This window comes from Malus sylvestris, chromosome 2, assembly GCF_916048215.2.
Source record: "Malus sylvestris chromosome 2, drMalSylv7.2, whole genome shotgun sequence".
Taxonomy (NCBI): Eukaryota; Viridiplantae; Streptophyta; class Magnoliopsida; order Rosales; family Rosaceae; genus Malus; species Malus sylvestris.
Genome location: NC_062261.1, coordinates 8371931 through 8392807, shown reverse-complemented (window position 1 = coordinate 8392807; position 20877 = coordinate 8371931). Strand labels below are relative to the sequence as shown.

Here is a 20877-nt window from a genome sequence, read left to right as displayed (position 1 = left end):
CCCCCCAAATCCCAACCACACACGGATCATTTCCACCGAGACCTAAAAGCTCTTTCACCTTTTCTACACAGGACTTAATTCCAACTGGGTATTTGGCTACGTTCAAATGCATGCGTTGTTGCATGCGGACCAAGATCTCCTTTACGATCTTACTGATAAATGTAGCTTCATACCTACCAGTTTATATAAAAAATTGACACATTTAGCCAATCAACTTTTTCTGCTATATTTCTTTAAAAAAGGAAAAAAAAAATGTAAAAAGAAGAAGAGAATGAAAAGAAAAAAAAGATTGAAAAAAACAGGGACTTGGATTGTCTGCCCTTCCCATTCCATGCCCTCCCCATGCCCTCTTATGTTATGTGGTCACGGTTAAGCCACGTTAACATTTTATATTAATTTTTTTTATAAAAATAATAAGACAAAAAGCAAAATCAATATAAAATGTTGACGTGGCTTAACCGTGACCACATAAATAGGAAGGCATGGAATGATGAGGGCAGACAATCCAGGTCCAAAAAACAGAGGAATGGATAATCACTGCTGCAGTCAAGTATGTGCCGCTTGCAGCTAAACACAGAATCATGTAAGATAATAATTGACACATTAATAAAAATTATTTACCCCTATGCCATTATTCACAATTTCACACTGTTTATTACTGTGTAAAATCCTAACATCTTTCCATATCCATACTTAAGACATTGACTTTTTCCTTTTTTTTTTCCCTTTTGTTTAAAAAAAAATAACAATAAGACATAGACTTTTTTTTTCATTTAAATGTTATGTTGTTGTCTATTTTAACATATTGCATAAATACTATTAAGTACAAAATGAAATTAATAATAAAACTCAAATTTATCAATAAACCCATTAAACTCTACCATCACTTCTTGTTTATCCTTCATTCTGGCTAAAACCCTAATAGGTCTTCTAGAGAAAAACGAGTTTTTTTATTGATGGATGGTGATTTTGAAGTTTTGAATCCTCCAACTAAGGTATGACTTAATTTATGAATATTTTGTTCATTAGATTTAAATTTTTTTCATCAATTCCGAATGGTTTGTTAAGCTTTCTGCAATTGAAAAATTATAAGGAAAAACTTCTTACCAATGTTCTTAGATTATAAACTTCATTGCTTGTTGATAATATAAGAGGATGAATGGTTTGATTTGTTGCTTATGCACATCAGTATAAAGAAAAAAAGGTAAATGTCTAGATTTGGTAGCAGAAAGAAAAAAAGTAGCCATGAAAATGCTACTAGGAGAGGGGGGTGGGGCAAAGACGTTTCTTAAAAAAAAATTAATTACAAATGTTATTTTATAAAGGAAATACGTGTAAAGATAATTTAATATTTTGAATTGGGTTTGAGTGGATAGTTTAGGTAATAAATTTGGGTTTAAAGAGAGATTAATTTTTTAATAAAAAAACAATATGAATGAACAGAGTAAATTTGATGTAAAAAAAGATTATATGAGTTTAAATAAAATTTCTCCGATGAAAGCAGATGTTTTGTATGGATATGTATCATTTATTTCCTAAAAGTACTAATTTACCTAACATCATTAGTAATCGGTAAATTATAAAACAACACCATAGGTACATTATTTGGGCAGATTAATTAATGGAGTCAAGTTTTGATCGGTGGGAGAAAGATCCATTATTCCGGTGGCGGAAGAAGTTCAAGAATCCACCGACAGATAGCATTTCTCATGGTTCGTTTCTGTGATTTCTAGGGCTCCAATTCCAAATATGTTCATCAGTTTGTGGATTTTTCCAACAAATTTTAAAATTTTGGACGTTTTGTTGCAATTTTGCATCTTTAATTTGATAGCTTCCAGGTCATTTGAATCAAATCTCGGCTTTAGGAGAGCAATTTAAGAGAGAGAGAGAGAGAGAGAGAGAGAGAGAGAGGACAGGGGAATCAGAATCTTGGTTCGATGCTGAGAAGCTCGCCGGTACGCTCTCCCTCTTAAACTGCTTCCCCTTTACTTGCAGATTCGAATTTTTTTTTTAACTGTTTCTGATATTCTTACTTCCACTTTTTCGATTTAATTCTTTTGCTTCGAACAAAATTAGTTGAATTGATGAAGCAGATCTCTTGCTCTCTACAACTCTCCAACAAAACCAATGACTATGTAGATTATAGGGGTTGGAAAATAAGATGTTAATTTTTTTTAATTTTTTTTAATTTTGTATGGCGGATGGAATAATAATGTGTGGGAAGATAAGAGTAACTGGGTGAGTTTATCAGTTCCCAAAAACAATGACAGAGTATTACACGAAAGAGGAGTGCCCGCAACAACAGGAGTCACTCCCTGATTCGCTAGCTTTGGTGAATGACAAGTCGATAATTATATATGAAGAAGATGGTCATGTAGGTTTAACATAAACTGGCCTTCATGCGCGTAGCGCGTGTGGAGTAAATCTATCCCCTTTTCATTAATGTAGATAATACACGCAAGAAATATCATTTTTATAACCGGCATTACATATCTTTTAAGATGTTTTGAACATGTTTAAAAATAGAGAAAATAATATTTAATTAACAACTGATTAAATCACATTATTACTAACACATTATGGTATTAATTATAAAAATAATATAAAATAAAACTGTACAAAAAAATTAATTATAAAAAAAATGCTGTTTATATTACCAAAATATTCCTACATTATTTCATGTATTATTTTAGACTTTTTTGAACTTTTTTATTTGAGGAGCATTTTTATCCCATCATTTATGGTGAAACCCGTGACCGCAAATGGGCTTCCAACTTTATATAGTAGCATTGATAAGAGTTATCTTCTTCATATGTAAATTATAGACTTGCCATTCAACAAAGCTGGAAAATTATGGAATTGCTGCAGTTTTTAAGTGCTAGGGATTTAAAAACTAGCAACTAAATAGGTATTATTTTAGTAGAAACTAAAACCTGAAATACAGAATCATATAATTAAACAAACTAAAAGGAGTGAAGAAATGTACGTACTCTTCCTCTTTGACAGTATGTCCTGACAAATTTGCTACTTCTTTAAGAGCACTCCTCCATAAGAGGATCTTCTCCTCGTCCTTGTATTTGCACTCTAGTCCTGTAAATGCGTCACCGAACCTACTCGTTTGATTTCGTACATGGGACGGATCCACCTTGTAGAAAACTGGCCAAACTATTTGCTGCCTTGACCTTCTACATTCAAGGATATGTACGAGCTCATCCAAGCACCATCTTGACGATGCATAATTTTCAGAGATTACAATGATTGAAATTCTCGACTCTTCAATTGCCTTTAGAAAAGCCGGTGATATTTCTTCTCCTCTTTTAAAATGGCGATCAATGAAGGTGTCGATTCTGTTACGATGCAAGGCCTCGTATAAATGATCTGTAAAAGTAAAGCGTGTATCCTCACCTCTAAAACTCAAAAATACATCATATGTCCATGAAGGAGGCAAGGAAGAAGAAGAGGCAAGTTGAATGGCCATAAGAGAATTAAAGACAAATAAACTAAAGAAAAGAGGCCTCTCAAAGAATTGGAATATGCAGTATGGTATGGACTATGGAGTGTGGACATTGGACTCTCTCTTGTTATATATATTAATATCAGGCCTTACGCATGCTTTTCTTCCCTTGAAGGAAGCAGCAGTTTCCTACCACCTTCAATGTGAATGTGGACTCTCTCTTGTTATATTAGTCCTCATGCTTTTCTTCCTACCTACCAAGCGGTTTCCTACCTACTACCTTTCAATATGAATGTGGTGTCAAGTTGAAGGAGATGAATTTTCTAGGCAGTTTCATTGACGATTGAAAAATATAAAATTGTTACTTGGGGTTCTTTAATTTAAAGGAGATAAAGTTTTGTTGCAAACTAGTAAACTACTACCAACTACCTTTGATGTAACAATCCACCGTTATAATATTTTAAAATAATCACAGACAACTGAAAAATATAAAAATATTACTAATAGTGGCCATACCAAGGAAAGTATCTCCGATGATGATGTAGGTAAATTTCTCTCCACTATGGAGTTTCTTTTTCCTTTGATCTGATCACTATAGTTTGTCTGTATTCAATTATTTTTTGATATTGTAATCAACTGTGGCCTTTCTTCACCGGGAATGAAATAATAATTCCGACCCATTTGCCCACTTTCGAAGGCCACATCTTTGTTTTGTATTTTTTTTCGACGGACTTAATTAATTAATTGTCAGCTAAGCTGAAAAAATGAGCAACACATGATTTACCTCTCTCTCATCCTTCGTTATCTAGAGGAAGTTCAAATGTCGTTTGATCTTTATGGGTACAGCCAAACCGTCTTGAAACTTTATTGCCTGGAATCATAATTTGCAATCCAGAGCACTCACAAGCAATACTTTGTAGAATAAACATTGGAGGTCCTAGAAGGTCCAAGTTTCCTAGATAGGAATAGAGCCGGAACCACTCAAAAAGAAAATTTAGTTTATTCACTACGGCATTTCTTGAAACACTTGGTGAACTTATTATCATCGGCCAAATCATATTGCACACATGTGAACAGATTAATCCACACACTCAAAGTTCAATACTTGGATGACTTGAACCTTGTATTTAACACCCACAACCTTTGCACTAGTAGAATTTGTTGACGAAGAATGCAGCTGCCATTAAGCTTTTTCTTATTTCCCATGCAAATCTTAGCTTGCTTGTAGGACTTTCCCCAAATTTCTCTAAATATGATCGGCTGTGCTGGTGTACTATCCAGTACAGCATTTAAAAATTTCTCATCACCACTCGTCTGCCCTGTATCCAAATCTGTTTGAGTATTCATGCATTCCTGCTGCTTAGCGGGTTGCCTTGGAGCCTCGAATAAATTGAAATTTAGTGATTGCTTTGGAGCTTTTTCAGTCGCATCCTGTAGCGGCAGATTAATGTGCACTTTTGCATGTGTCCGCATAGAATCTTGATTTTGTTGATCCGTCATGGTCTGCTGCTGCCTTTGGGTCATAACAGGTTCAAGGTCAGTAAGCGCTGTTTCTCCCGTTGGGCCTTCAATTTCAGATTCTTCCATTGTAGTATCGTTGGTTTTCCCCCCATCTCAATGTTTGATCTGCAGAGCACTCCTTTGAACCCTGTAGGTTTGCGATTGGTTGATTAGGGAAATTTGAATTGGAATCGTTTTCTTGTTCTTCCAATTGATACGTGAGATGCTCGATTTGCTGTGCCAGATTGTCGATTGAATTTATTTTCTGCAACTAAGGGGTACCCTCCATGAACAACCTAGTGGACTCCTCCAACTTAGCAATCTGGTCCTCCAAAGAAAGTTTTTGTGGCACACAGGGCTGCTGAAAAGCCTGTTGATTGCTTACCCACATAGAAGTAGGATGCTCTGTCCACCGATTGTAAAAGTTTGAATATGAATCGTTCTCATTTTCTATGAATTGATACGAAAGCTGCCCATCTTGCTCTTCAATTATCTTTGCTGATGGTTTGGTATTCGGCATGCTATCAACAAATTGCTTGACACACTCTGCCAATTCAGCAAGTTTGTCATCTAGAGTAGATCTTTGTGGCACGGTTGGCTGTTCAAGGGGCTCTTAGATTGTAAAGTTTTGAGTATGGATCGCACCTAGGCCTTTGAGAGTTCCTCATATTGATATAATTCCATGAAGGTAGCCCTCCTGTTGGTTGTAGATTCCAGCCCATCGTTTAACTGTTCTCAAAACCAACAAAACATAACCTATAAAAATAAAAATAAAATCAACAAGTAAAAAGATATTTACAAAAATAATTAACTAAGAATATGATAAACACAAATTATTTGAAACGATCCCCGGCAACGGCACCAATTTCTTGATAGGATTTTTATCACCTACAAAAGTAGGAATAAAAACACTTAAAAATATTTGTAAGAGTACAAGGGTATCGTAGTATAATAGCTCAAACAAGGTTGTTTGCCGCATAGATTGAATGAATAATTTGTATTTAAACTAATTCTTAGCTAATTATTTAGAACAAAGGTTTGAAATGGTTGGTTTTGGAATTTAAAATAATAAAAACGAATTTAAATAAAAATAATTAAGTGCTTGACAAAGTAAAGAAAGCAAAAGACAAAGGTTTTGGAAAACAATTTAAACACTAGGATTCTGCAGTCACCATTAACAATCCTATGTAATTTTACCAATTACTTATGAATTTCTACATACATGCTTTGAAGGTTAGGTTTTCCTAATACATATTTTCCTTGTGATGTTCAAGCGAAAATATATATCTAACATGCAATCCGTCTGTGATGTCCCGATCAAATATAAACGTGTAAGATTCATTAAGCTTTGTGAAAACCCTTCAAAAAACCATGCAACCCTAAGAGCATGATGTTCACCTTAAGTGAACTTACAATTACTAATCACAAGAAGCCTTCCTCAATTTCAGAGTGATGTTCCAACAGAAATTGCATCAAATTGCTTGTCTAAATACCCTAATGATCACGAATCACTAAAACAATTAGATAGCTTAATCGTCGTGGTTAATAATTCAAAGCAAGCATGTATCCATTCATAGGCAAATTAATAAAATCACATATTCATGCTAAGGCTTGTGGCTTCGCCCTAGCAAAAGAGCTAGTTACGAACAATCATAATAAAAAATAAATAAAATATATTAACTAGAAAAAAGAATGAAAACACCTTGTAGGTAAAAAGTTTGAAGTTCTACAAAATAATGCATACATTCTCCCCCCAGAACCCTAATGGCTAAAAAATCCTTATTTATACTACTCCCAATTTAAACCCTCATAGAAAAGGTTTCTAAAAACTAGGAAATAAAATAATAAAAGGATAACTAGGAATTGCATTCCTATTCTAACTACGAAATCTGCCCAGCAAAGAGATAACCACGTTTTTGGACCTTTAGGGCTCCAAAACAAGCCCAAATCGACTTGAATTAAAGGACCTCCTCTTCAAGTTTCAAGAAAAGTCCAAGTCCAAGTCCAAAATCCATCATCTTCCAACCCAGGAGTCGCAAATAAGCTCTGCAGCCCCATATGCCAGCACTGCGCGTTGGGTATAAATTAATTCGCCACAATCAAATGCTTGGGGATAAAATTATGAAATTTTGATACAGCCTTCTTGACAGATTCATAAACCCGCTCCAATTGGAATCACTCAAAAAATCCACTGTTTGATTACTTTATGCTCATAACAAGTTCGCATGTCCTACATTAAAAACACATAACAAAGCATCAAAATCTCACCAAAATAATAACCAAAATATACCAAGAATAGGGAGTAATATATAGTATAAAATCGATTCATCAACTAAGATTGATTTGCATCCATCATTGGAGGAAATTTGTAATTTGTACGTTGGTTTTCATATCGAAGTTGAGAAACATCATCACTAATTGCGCTCATACAGGAATCGATTCATCCCTTCGATTTTCGAATGCAATCCCAACATTTCCATTGTTTCATTAAAAGCACAAGTTTCTTACAAACTCGGTTTGGGCACGGTTAATTGGTATCGACTATTCTGAACCTACTTATACAGTAAAAGAGAAAAGAAGACTGCCGATTCTCCTTTCCTTGCCACGTTGTGGAAAAAAGTCCAAGGGGATTCAGGGATGTGTAACACTCACATCTCTCTTAGATACTGTTTGAGCCCAAATTTACACCATCGGCCCGAGTAATCAAGGCCGTTGAGTAAGCACGTTTCTACACCGTCGATCGAAAAGTGAAGATAGAGGGATAATATTATGATTTTTATCATAATCATTATTTATCCTTTTCTTATACGGAGGAATAAATGGGATTTTCATTATCTCCAATGAAAACAACAACAACAGAGTTTGAATTAATTGTGGTTATGTAAAATACCATGCAGCATTGGAGTTCTATTTGGTATACGGAACCGTGGGGAGCAATTCCACAAAGTAATGGGATGATCAGCACATTGAGATGATGTGGGGAGTAACCAAAACAAGGTGATGTGACAGGATCATGGTGGTTTTTGCAGATAAAGCAAAAACCATTAACCATTTGTTTTAAGTATCATGTATGCGTGGATAAAGCATATGTGGATGGGTGAAAGATTAGGATTTGACCAAGCAAGAGTTGGTGATGTTTAGGATACTGTCTGACGGGAAGTAGAGTTCCAAGTGATATGGTCTCTTTTGGGCATGCAAAAGATAACAATTGAATAGCAATCCGTGGGGTTGTTGAAGGAAAATATTCTGAGGAATATTATTTTGATAGCTTGGATGCCGCGACGGATAAAGTTCAACATGGCCAGTAAATAGTATTATAAATACATGAGGCTGTGCATTATTCAAGAGGCCCCCACAAAAATCAATACAAAATTGCCCTGCGCAAATTCTCACAACTTGAGATCTTTTTCTTTTCCTTTTTCGCTGACACATCTTCCGTTGGCATCAACAGCACTGTGGAAGCAACCGGTGGTATCTTAAGTCGGCATAGATAGCTCTGTCACCGTAGAGTTGGTCGGTCTCGCAGTATCTTCCGTTGGCATCAACAGCACTGCGGCGAGAACGGTCGGTTACCTATCCAAGTCTCGGTCGAGAGGGGTTTTCGGATCCTTGTTGGTCGAGGTCATCTCATTAGCCTTCTCGGCGAGGTGAGGTGTCACAGTTATTATTCGGCACATTGCAAGCCGAATTCGGTTCGTGAACTTTGTAAGAAATAGCAGCCTTGTCTTCAGGCTCGAGAACCCAAGAGGCCGAGACGTGTTCCTTTCTCGGCTGCAATCGCAAGACGCAAAAGTCAGTAGCGCGACTCAACACAGCATCATCAAATTTATTCCTCGGCCGAACCTCGGCCGACGAGTTGGCACGCCCCGCAATCACCGAAGGACGTAGTTAGCTTAGAATATACTCGGCCTGCGCGCCACGTAGGCTTTGTAATTTCTAGGGTCAACATTTTGGCACGCCCAGTGGGACCCAGTGCTAAAACTACGAAGTTCACATGATAGATCAAAATGTCAATCTGGCTCCATTTAGCCGATTGCACGAGCTCCTAGAGGAATTGAAAAAATACAATGAGGAACAAAAAAAATCTTTGGAAGCATAAAAAGTTCTTCGTGGCCATAAAGAGATGCAAAAGTCATTCGCTTGCATGTTGAAAATAAAAGCTCCTGTTATCCTACAAGGGCAATGGATAAATGAAGACAGGGCTCGATTTAATGCCTGGCTAGATGAAGAAAATTTTCCTTACGTTTCTGATTACAAATCTATTCCATTTGAAAAATGGTTAGGCCTAAAGGCCGGGGGGCAATTTTTCGCTCCGGCCGTAATCAGACATCAGCCTAAGAAAATTGTTAATTTGGCCGAAGAACAAAAGCCACCTATTTTTTCGGTCGAGACTGAAAGTGTGGTAGGCCTAGAAGAAAAAATTCAAGTTCTTGAGCTAGATACAAAAATTGACTTGGAAAATGATTCGTCAGAGGAATGCTCCAATGACGAACAAGGCCAAGATATTGGCCTAGCCCAAGAAACTACGCCAATTGATATGATTATTGGCAATAAAGCCGATATGGAGAAATCTTGTTCGGCTAAGTTGTTTGAATTAAAAGCCGAAATTATGTCTGGGGGGCATAATAATTGTTTAACACATTCGGCGGCCGAGAATGAAAAATATTTCACCAAGTCAAAAATATTTGGAGAAAATTCTTTATTCGGCCTAGAGCAAAATCAATTTGAGAATTTTGATATTAAAAGATCTCGGCTTGGAGTAAAGCATCGTTGGCCTCCTCCTTACTATTGATCGGCCACTTTCGTTTTCTTCTGTTTTTTTTTTAAAAAAAAAAAAAGAGAATAAATTATTTTCTTAATCATCTGGCTAATTAAGCCGATGCATAAGAAAATAAGGGGGGCTACACAGATACTCGGTTAAATTTGATACTCGGTGCAGAAGAGAGAAAAAGTAGGAATAATTTTTGATGCACAGACTGGAAAAAAGGAGCATTTCGACCGTCTAGACCGAGGCCGAATAAAAGCCGAATAAAAAAAAAATAAAAAAAAGTTGGCCGAGATATATAAAAGAAGTTGGCCAAGGACGGCTTGTCAAGGTATTGCCTAGTTGATTTGGTTTTTCTTTTTGGGTTTTGTGCGCCTCAACTGAGAAGAACACTAAGACCACGTGCATGTGCTTTTGACCTCAACTATATATATGTATATGTATATATATATATATATATATATATGTATATATATATATATGTATGTATAAAGTTAGCTTGCATGAAAATGTGTTTTAGTGTATTGTGTGCTGTCATAGATTGATGCCGAGGCTGTTGATTCTCCATGTTGCTCTGTCTGTTGGGTATTCGGCATAGAACCCAATCATCTGGTATATGGTTGCTTTTCTTCCTCGGCAAGGTTGTATTTAGAACAACTTTCTGCCGAGTGATTTTTTATGCGGCGGTGGATGCTCAATTCTCTTCGACTATATATTTCTTCAACTGCGCTAATTTCCTTAACCATTCGGCTTACGAGCCGAAGTGCAAGGAAATTGGGGGGCAATGTTTGAGCCCAAATTTACACCATCGGCCCGAGTAATCAAGGCCGTTGAGTAAGCACGTTTCTACACCGTCGATCGAAAAGTGAAGATAGAGGGATAATATTATGATTTTTATCATAATCATTATTTATCCTTTTCTTATACGGAGGAATAAATGGGATTTTCATTATCTCCAATGAAAACAACAACAACAGAGTTTGAATTAATTGTGGTTATGTAAAATACCATGCAGCATTGGAGTTCTATTTGGTATACGGAACCGTGGGGAGCAATTCCACAAAGTAATGGGATGATCAGCACATTGAGATGATGTGGGGAGTAACCAAAACAAGGTGATGTGACAGGATCATGGTGGTTTTTGCAGATAAAGCAAAAACCATTAACCATTTGTTTTAAGTATCATGTATGCGTGGATAAAGCATATGTGGATGGGTGAAAGATTAGGATTGACCAAGCAAGAGTTGGTGATGTTTAGGATACTGTCTGACGGGAAGTAGAGTTCCAAGTGATATGGTCTCTTTTGGGCATGCAAAAGATAACAATTGAATAGCAATCCGTGGGGTTGTTGAAGGAAAATATTCTGAGGAATATTATTTTGATAGCTTGGATGCCGCGACGGATAAAGTTCAACATGGCCAGTAAATAGTATTATAAATACATGAGGCTGTGCATTATTCAAGAGGCCCCCACAAAAATCAATACAAAATTGCCCTGCGCAAATTCTCACAACTTGAGATCTTTTTCTTTTCCTTTTTCGCTGACACATCTTCCGTTGGCATCAACAGCACTGTGGAAGCAACCGGTGGTATCTTAAGTCGGCATAGATAGCTCTGTCACCGTAGAGTCGGTCGGTCTCGCAGTATCTTCCGTTGGCATCAACAGCACTGCGGCGAGAACGGTCGGTTACCTATCCAAGTCTCGGTCGAGAGGGGTTTTCGGATCCTTGTTGGTCGAGGTCATCTCATTAGCCTTCTCGGCGAGGTGAGGTGTCACAGTTATTATTCGGCACATTGCAAGCCGAATTCGGTTCGTGAACTTTGTAAGAAATAGCAGCCTTGTCTTCAGGCTCGAGAACCCAAGAGGCCGAGACGTGTTCCTTTCTCGGCCGCAATCGCAAGACGCAAAAGTCAGTAGCGCGACTCAACACAGCATCATCAAATTTATTCCTCGGCCGAACCTCGGCCGACGAGTTGGCACGCCCCGCAATCACCGAAGGACGTAGTTAGCTTAGAATATACTCGGCCTGCGCGCCACGTAGGCTTTGTAATTTCTAGGGTCAACAGATACTCATAGCCTTTACTCGCCGATACTTTCCACTTCACCATCACTGCCAACCCCAAACATGGTAGCCATTTTCATGGCCAGCATTGCAGCCATATCAGCCATATCTCTTCTCTGAAAATCCGGCAGCAATCTCGAACTGTTGCGCAGGTTCCCAATCTCAGACATCGACTGTTCCAAATCTTCAAATTCAAAATTCGTACCCTCATCCGGTTCTGGGGCTTGGTCATGTTCTGTGTCCTGTTCAGGTTCTTCTGCACTGGATACTCCTTTGCTAATACTATCATCCAACGCAGCTGTCGAGTTCAAGGCACGGGGAACCTCCTTATTAGAACTGGTTCCATTCTCTTGTTTGCATTCTAGGACAAGATTACCTTGAGCAGCCAGTCCTCGCATATCTGAAGGTCCAGCAAAACCATTCGCAGAAACCCATTCTTCCGTGTCATCAAATGGATCAGCTGAACCTGCAGAGAGGACTTCATACTCAAATTCATAATCAGATTCTTCATCTGACAAGTCTAGCACAAAGGATTCAAGTTTCAGACATTTAGAATCCTACTTAATAGTAAAATATATATTATAAACCAAATATAAGCGGCATAGTATAAAACCTACTCCTCTTTCAGGTAATGACGGTTCAGCAATCTTATCGCCTGATTTCAGAATCATTTCAGGCCACATATGTGCGGAAAGAGCACCAAAAAGTCATTCAATACCTTGCGAGTCGCCATCAACTGACAAACCTGTAAAACAGTACCTTAAACTTAAAAGATATCCAACAAAGCAGGAAATTTGTGTGCCGTACGATCGACGTGCTCATTTATCACGATATCACTTTTATTCATTTTCTCAGGCTAACCAACTCTTTCTAATATTGAAGCTGACACATGAAAGTAACCTTCGAGCAGGGTACTTTTTATTTTTCACTTTCGTATAAAACTTGCCATAAACTACAAATCAGAAAGAAGGGCTACCTTACATTTGTCAAAATCAGTATTTGAAGCGCAAGCTTCAACGAACTCAATGTTATGCTCAGTGCACCATTCCAAACATGTGTGGCTAGCCCCCCAAAATGGCTCGTCATCCCCCAATAAACTGCTTCCTTCAGTCTCGGAGATTCCATACGCAGTGAACCCTGGACCGGCATCAGCAAACGGGTCTCCAAGCTTCTGCAGTCGTCTTCTATATTCGGCACGAACCGGGTGACCCGGAACACGATCAACCTTATTCCCTACGCATACTAGTATATCGAACTTTTGAAGATCAGTTTGAGATACCCATTCCTGAAGCGCAGACAGAGACGACAACTGCAGCATAATGAGAGCAAATTGATATAAGACACATTGAAAATCATGATAAACAAGTAAACAAAGTGACAAAGAGTGAGTGGCAAGAGACCAAAACCTCAGTTGTGTCGAAAACCAAGATCAAGGCAGCCAACTGCTCATACATTGGGAGGGACTCTATAAAAAATTCGTCATGGAGATGAACCAACCATACCGAAACACCAGCTGTGTAGTAATTTGTAGAGATATTCCATCTATTTCTTTACAACAAAAGTCATCAAAATACACATTTCAAAAGAATTCAAAACGAATTGTTTGTTCCCAAAATTCATAAGAGTTGAATTCTTTGATCCCTAAGTTCAAAATTTTACATACCCATCAACTACCAGCTGAGATGACGATGAAGAATCAGAAGCATCGTCAAAAATCCAAACCCGGTAAGCCTAGAAATCTATCGACCAAAGGAGAGAGAAAGAGAGAGAGCATACGGGAAATGAGAGAGCGTTTGACGACGCCGGGGGAGCCGAGGAAGAAGATGCCGGGCCGCTTCTCCAGAGAGTCTCCATCCCTTGATTGGGTTTCCATTTCTCTAATTACTTTCGGAGAGACTGATAAAGTTTGGATCTTTGCAGCTCTAAAACCCTAATTCTTCTAACTCAATTTGGTGAAGACTGAAGACGATGACTGACTTCCTAGTGCTACGCGGCAACAGGGCTCTGCTTTTAGGCCTGCAGTTAAAAACAGTCTCTCTTCTTTTCCTTTTTTTCGTTCTACAAAATTTTAAAAAATATTACAAAAATAGTAGTGCTATATTTATCATCTATTTGTATATAATTTTTTTACGGCTTGTAAATGCATGTGAGTCTAATTTTTATTAGAAAGATGATACAAATGATGATATAAATAAATGGTTAAAATAGGCAAGTCAAATTAGTATCAGACACTAATTTTTAAAAAATATGTCAGACAAGCAATCAGTAGATAGTGATGATTACAAAATCACTTTCTAAAAATCCAATCCAGTCATCAACACTTTTTCCAACTCAAATCCTGTCCTCATAATCCCGTCTAAAGCCAAACCAAACTTTCAAACCCTCTAAACAAATCAAATCAGTTATCATTGGAATCCAACAGATGCATCAGCAGCAGCTACCTTCAAGAGGCATGCCTTTAGTTTCAGGCACCTTCAAGTAAACAAATATCCAGGAACGATGCACCCGACAACATAGATTCCGAAGATGCCAGCAAATCCAACGGAGGAGAGCATGACAGGAAATGCGTAAGTGATGATGATGTCTCCAATCCAGAATGTGAGGGCACAGATGGCAATGCAGAGGCCGTGGATGCTCGTAGGCATGATCTCTGAGCAGAGAATGTTCGGGGTTACTCCAAATGCCATGACGAAGCAGCAGGCACGGCGGTGGAGATTGTTGCATTCAGAACAGTTCCCAAGTTGACAATGTTGGCAACTACAAGAAGAGTGAGGGACAATATAATGTGGAGAGCAGCAGTGACCTGCATACCAAGAAAGGCAAAAAGGAAAGCTTATTTTCCGCAAATATGCATAGATAGAACCGGTTACAAACTTTTAGTCTAAAATAGAACTGAAGGGACACTAAACTGTATTTTATCATTTGGATAGTGTACCCTAGTTATAATTTTGATTAAAAGTTAGCAATCTGTTCTAGGAAACCGAAGGTGTTCGAAATTATCTTCTACTAGCTATATCCATTAAGAAAGTTGTAATGGCACTTACGAAGAGAGATGCAGATGTCGGATTCAACCCTATGTCAGATAGAAGAACGGCGATACCAGCCTGCTCATACACCTGAGGAGTGTAGAAAAAAAGTTATATGAGTTTAAATAAAATTTCCCTTTTAACTTTTTCAACCAAACCTGTTCAAGAATTTGAAGTCCAATTCCAACAACTAATGCACGCGTCACTCCCAGGTTCCGATGGTGGAACACAAATAGACCGCAGGCTTGTCGGTTCCTTGGCAGAAACAACAGGCTGACTAACTAGAGCAGCAGCATTAATGAGTTCACTTTCTTGGCTTACACCAGAAATTTAAACAACCGACGCAGGCCGAGACCTATGAGATCATGAGGGTCGAGATCAATCAAGTTGATTCTAATAACTAACCACCTACAAATATGAAATCTTTGTTTCTAAAGATATGAAATCTTTGATTATGCAGATTGTTCAAAAATTTTCCTTTATTTAATTTAAATTAATTAATTTTAATTATATTAATTTAAAAAAGATATCACAATAAAGAATAATAAAAAAAAAATCACTAAAACTGAAATGTACGTACCCAAACTCCTAGTAAATCAGAAATGGTGGACGGTTGCTCTTGCTCCTCCTCAATATCAGAAGGAACATTGTGATCAATCTGTGTGTGTGTCGGATGATCATCCGCTGGGTTCGAAGATAAGGAAGGCCATTGTTGTTGCCGATCATATTCATCATTGACGATATCTGAGGATCCAAGGCTACTCGTTGGTTCCAAAGACGAGGGAAGCTGTTCATCTCCTTTGCGCAATAGGGGCTGCACCCCGCAGCTTTTAATGCCTGCCCCTGCGGGGAAATGAAATTTAACTTTACAAATATCTCCACTAACATGAGCCCCACATGGGCTTTCTCCCTGCTTCTCTAAATCCACTAACATGAGCCCCACATGAGCTGTCTCCATGCCTTCCCCATTCCACTTAAATTCTTTATAATCACTTGCTTCGTTGATGTGAATACGAAAATTGTAATCATATCCAAATTCTTCTGATAAAGGCCGTGGTTGAAAAACAAAAGATAGAGCCAATCCTAATAACGTCTCCCTCTCCTGTAAATTTAGAGGAATTTCAAAACTAAATTCACTTCCACCATAATAAGGTATAGTTGAATGTTTAGAGGTATAGTTGAACCGCTTTGGAACTTCATCGCCTGGATACGTAACCTGCAATTGAGAGCACCGAAGAGTTTCCTGCAATAGTGAATAATATGTAAATAACTAATTACAAACAATCATGATCGGTTCTCCCTCCCAAGTATCTACAAATTATATATTTTAACTTCAAGAGAAATTAAGAGAGGAGAGACGAACCTGATTCAAGTTCAACAAATTATTTTCCAACTTTGCCACCTCATCGCCACTTAGTCTAAAGCAATTAGTCAACCGCAGAAGCCTAAGCCCCGAGGGCAACTTTGGAATTTTCTCCAATGATGAGCACTCTTCCAGAAATAAACAACTTAGATTTGGTGGAAGGGCATGTGGAATTTCCCGAAGCCTCTTGCAACCAGTCAAATAAAGTGTTTCCAAGTTGACAAATTTGCTAATGCAATTCGGAAGACTAACAAAATTGTTTCTCGACAGATTAAGATCTGTTAATGTGGACCACCAGCAATGAAGACTGGATGGTTCATATTGAAGAGGCACAAGAAAATCACTTTCTGATAAATTGCATTCACCAAGATAAAGATGGCGTACGTTGAAAAGGGCTAATGGGACACTGTTGTAATGTGAAGTATCTAAGCTAGTTGAAAACTTCCCAAATATCACCAGTTTTGGGCATCCATCCATTTCAATACAGTCGAGATGTTGCAACCCATAAATGTGATGTAATGATGTACCTGTAAGGTTTTCACATTCATTTGCATTCAACATTTCAAGCCCAGTTAGATTTGCAATTGATGAAGGCAATTCTCTTATGCCACTTTCTGATATGTTCAAATACTGTAGAGATTCCATCTTGGCCTCTATTTCTGGGAAACTCTTGAGCCTTGTGCAACCTTCAAGATTAAGGCTTTGAAGGGATCTCATTCTAAGTCTCGTCGCAAATCTCTCAAGCCTAGAGCACCCATAAAGACTTAATGTATCAAGTTTATCAAGGAATCCAACAGAATCATCAACTTCAACTAAACTTTTACACTCATCTAGAATCAACTCCCTTAGGTTTGGACTTCCGGATAAGTTGGGAATTTTTTCTAAGAATTCGGAACCACTTAAATCCAAAGATGTAAGCTTTGCCAAATTCTGTGAAATCAAAATCAAAAGAAAACAAAATCACAAACTTTAAATAGAATAATTAATGATGAAAAGCTTTGGCAAATTTCTTTTTCCAAAAATAAAATATACAATTAAATTAGTAATTGTCCAAATTAATTTATAATACGTATACATACCTGAAATACCTTCAATTGTCTGATGTCACTATTTGGCATAATAAACGTGACAAGATGCCTTAGATGACAATTGGATTGCAAATTGAATGTAAATATATGCTTTTGAAGAATATTGGATCCCCAGTCTTGAAGCCCATCTCCACCAAATTCAATCCACCTCAAATCGTCAGGTAGATACTCAACGCATCCAAAAAAGTGTGCATTACGGATTATAAAAATTTCAAGATTTTCCATCTTGAAAAAGCTTTTTGCATTCAAGGGTATCACATCTGGTTTGGGCAACTTCACCACAATGCCTTTAATTTTCTTTGTTCCCTAAGATGGAAAAATAAATAGTGTTAACAAACAAATCGTATAACAAACCAACCAGAAGGGTTTTCTATTTTTTTTCTTTTCAAAATCATGCCAATTAAACCAAATGCAAGAACATATATTCTACTTACTCTGTTTTCAGTTAGAACACGATACACATGTTCAGGATGCCACAATCTGCTCCGCTCGCCTGGTTCAGTGGGCGATTCTTCACGAACTATACGCTTACCCATTTTTTCTAGCAAGTCATGCATCAAAATTCTATTATATTCAATAGTTATGATGGCTTTCTCAACAAGTACATCAATACAATCTTGAGGTACACTGAGCTTCGAACTTCTTAATATTTGTAACACGTAATCTTTATCTTCGCCCTTGAAGAAGCATGCAATGTCTAAAAAAACTTGTTGCATGACATAATCCAAGGTATCATAACTTTTTCGAAGTATTTTTTGAATTCCTCCATAAGGTTCTCTATCGTAAGAATCGTAACTATCCATTACAGCTTGCCAACGATCTATACTTTTATTATGTAGATAAGAACCTATAAGATTAAGTGCTAACGGATGGCCTTGAGCATATGCTATTGCACGTCGTGCGAGTCCCAAATAATCATCTGAAGGTTCTTTTTTTCTGAAGGCATTCCAACTTAAAAGCTCAAGAGCCTTGTCGTCTTTTAACTTTTGGACCTTGTATATCAACTCAACGTCATAAGATTTCAACAATCCAATATCTTTCGTGGTTATGATCATTGTGCTACCCTCACCGAGCCATTCAACTTGAACCAAGTTGTTTAAATGCTCCAGTTCATCCACATCATCAAGAATTAAGAGAATCTTCTTTCGCCTCAACAGTTTCTCTATAAGGATGTTTCCTCTATGAGTATTGACAGCTTTCCACTCTGAACCACCAATCTCACTTAGAAGAGTGTTTTGTAGTTGGAGTAGGCCTTCGTATTGCATTGACTTTTCTCGAACATCTGCCAGGAAACAACGACCTTCAAACTTATAAGCAATTGCATTATAAACAGTTTTTGCAACTTCTGTCTTGCCGATTCCAGATGCCCCCCAAATCCCAACCACACACGGATCATTTCCACCATCTAAAAGCTCTTTCACCTTTTCTACACAAGACTCCATTCCAACTTGGTATTTGGCTACATTCAAATGCGGGCGTTGTAGTACACGGATTAGGATCTCGTTCACGATCTGACCGATAAATGTAGCTTCATACCTACCAGTTTATATAAAAATTTGACACATTTAGCCAATCAACTTTTTCTGCTATATTTCTTTGAAAAAGGAAAAAAAAATGTAAAAAGAAGAAGAGAATAAAAAGATAAAAAATTGAAAAAAACAGAGGTATGGATAATCACTGCTGCAGTCAAGCATGTGCCGCTTGCAACTAAATACAGAATCATGTAAGATAATAATTGACCCATTAATGAAAATGATTTACCCCTATGCCATTATTCACAATTTGACATTGCCGTTTATTACTGTGTAAAATCCTAACATCTTTCCATACTTAGGACATTGACTCTTTTTTTTCCTTTTGTTAAAAAAAATATTAAGACAGACATTTTTTTTTTTTTTGCATTTAAATGTTATTTTGTTATTCGGATGAAAAAAAGATGTTTTGTATGGATATGAATCATTTCTTTCCTAAACATACTAATTTACCAAACATCATTAGTAATCGGTAAATTATAAAACAACACCAAAGGTAAATTGATTTTTCAAACAAAATTAGGAAGACTTTTTATTCAAAATGGTCCTTGAGATTCGCATCATCCATAAGTTTGGTCCTTGAGATTTAAAATCAATAGAAGTAGTCCCTGAGATTGTCCACCATCCATGACTTTGGTCCTTCTGCTGAAGCTTTTGGCCAGAAGTTTAGGCAATTTTCAAAACTTTGTAAATCAATCGTTTCTTAACCAAATTCGACCAATAATATATCAAAATGAAGAAAGTAAAGTGTAGAATAAGATTATATCGAATTGGAAACCCAATGATTGCCAGAGATGGTCAGAAAATAGCCTCAAAGTTGACTGATCCGAGGGAAAATTGGAAAATTTGCCGAAAACTCGCCGAAAACTAGGTAAACTTTAAACGTTCATAACTTCTTCAATACTCAAGGAAATCAATTGCAAAAACTAAAATCATACTTCACAACGAGAAGAAGATAATGGTACCTTTTTCAACGGCTAACGCGCCATGGTTTGGCCGGAAAACGGCTTGAAAGTGGCTGTTGAAAAACAAGTCAGAAACTTTCGAGCCATTTTCCGGCAAAACCACGGCGATTTAGCCGTTGAAAAAGGTACCATTCTCTTCTTCTCGTCGAGAAGTATGAGTTTTGTTTTTTAATCACTTAATTTCGTTGAGTATTGAAGAAGTTATGAATGTTTAAAGTTTACCCAGTTTCCGACGAGTTTTCCAATTTTTCATCTGACCAGTCAATTTGGAGGCTGTTTTCCGACCATCTCCGACAACCATTGGGCTTCCAAATGATATAATATTATTATATACTTTCCTATCTTCATTTTGATATATTACGGGTTGAATTTGGTTAAGAAACGATTGAGTTACGAAGCTTTGAAAATTGCCCAAACTTCCGGCCAAAAGCTTCAGCGGAAGGACCAAAATCATAGATGGTGGACAATCTCAATGACTACTCTACTTCTATTGATTTTAAATCTCTGGGACCAAACTTATAGATGATGCAAATCTCAGGGACCATTTTGAATAAAAAGGCAAATTAGGAAACCAAAATATATTAATAAATTTAAAATTTGAACAACAAAAAATGGGTACACTCGGGTAATTAATCCAGACAATTCGAAATTTAACGCAATTAGTAATGACCAGTTAAACTTGCAATAGGTTTAACACAATAAGAGGATATAAATATGCAAGAGAATCAAATTGTTATTAGGTGTGTTTTAGGAAACCAAAAGATATAAAATCTAACTTGTTAAGCTTAATTAGTCAAGCACAAAAACTAGGTTGAGTTTTATGTAAAGAAAATTGAATTTCAGGTAAAGTCATCTTTTCAGATTAAGGGCAGTATAAGGGGAAGAAATATACGTACTCTCCCTCTTTGAAAGTATATCCTGACAAATTGGCTGCATCTGTAAGAGCACAACTCCATGTGAGGATCTTCTCCTTGTTGTCTTCGAATTTGCACTTGAGTTTTGTAAACGCGTCACCAAAACTACTCATTTGCTTTCGTACATGGGACGGATCCACTTTGTAAAAAATTGGCAAAACTATTTGCTTCATTGACTTTCTACATTCAAGGATACGTTCGAGCTCTT

General features: G+C 37.2%; 1 protein-coding gene and 2 pseudogenes across 1 annotated transcript; all 3 read right to left on the bottom strand.

The window, feature by feature from the left end:
• Window positions 1–13549, bottom strand: part of LOC126608979 (disease resistance protein RUN1-like) — a 48874-nt pseudogene extending 35325 nt beyond the window's left edge.
• LOC126608661 (disease resistance protein RPV1-like) overlaps window positions 1–20877 on the bottom strand; it is a 112225-nt pseudogene that overhangs the window by 6544 nt on the left and 84804 nt on the right.
• On the bottom strand, window positions 2834–3542 carry LOC126608874 (disease resistance protein RPV1-like). The gene has a single exon (XM_050276894.1). The coding sequence runs from the start codon at window positions 3476–3478 to the stop codon at window positions 2927–2929; it is 552 nt and encodes a 183-aa protein (XP_050132851.1). The 5' UTR covers window positions 3479–3542; the 3' UTR covers window positions 2834–2926.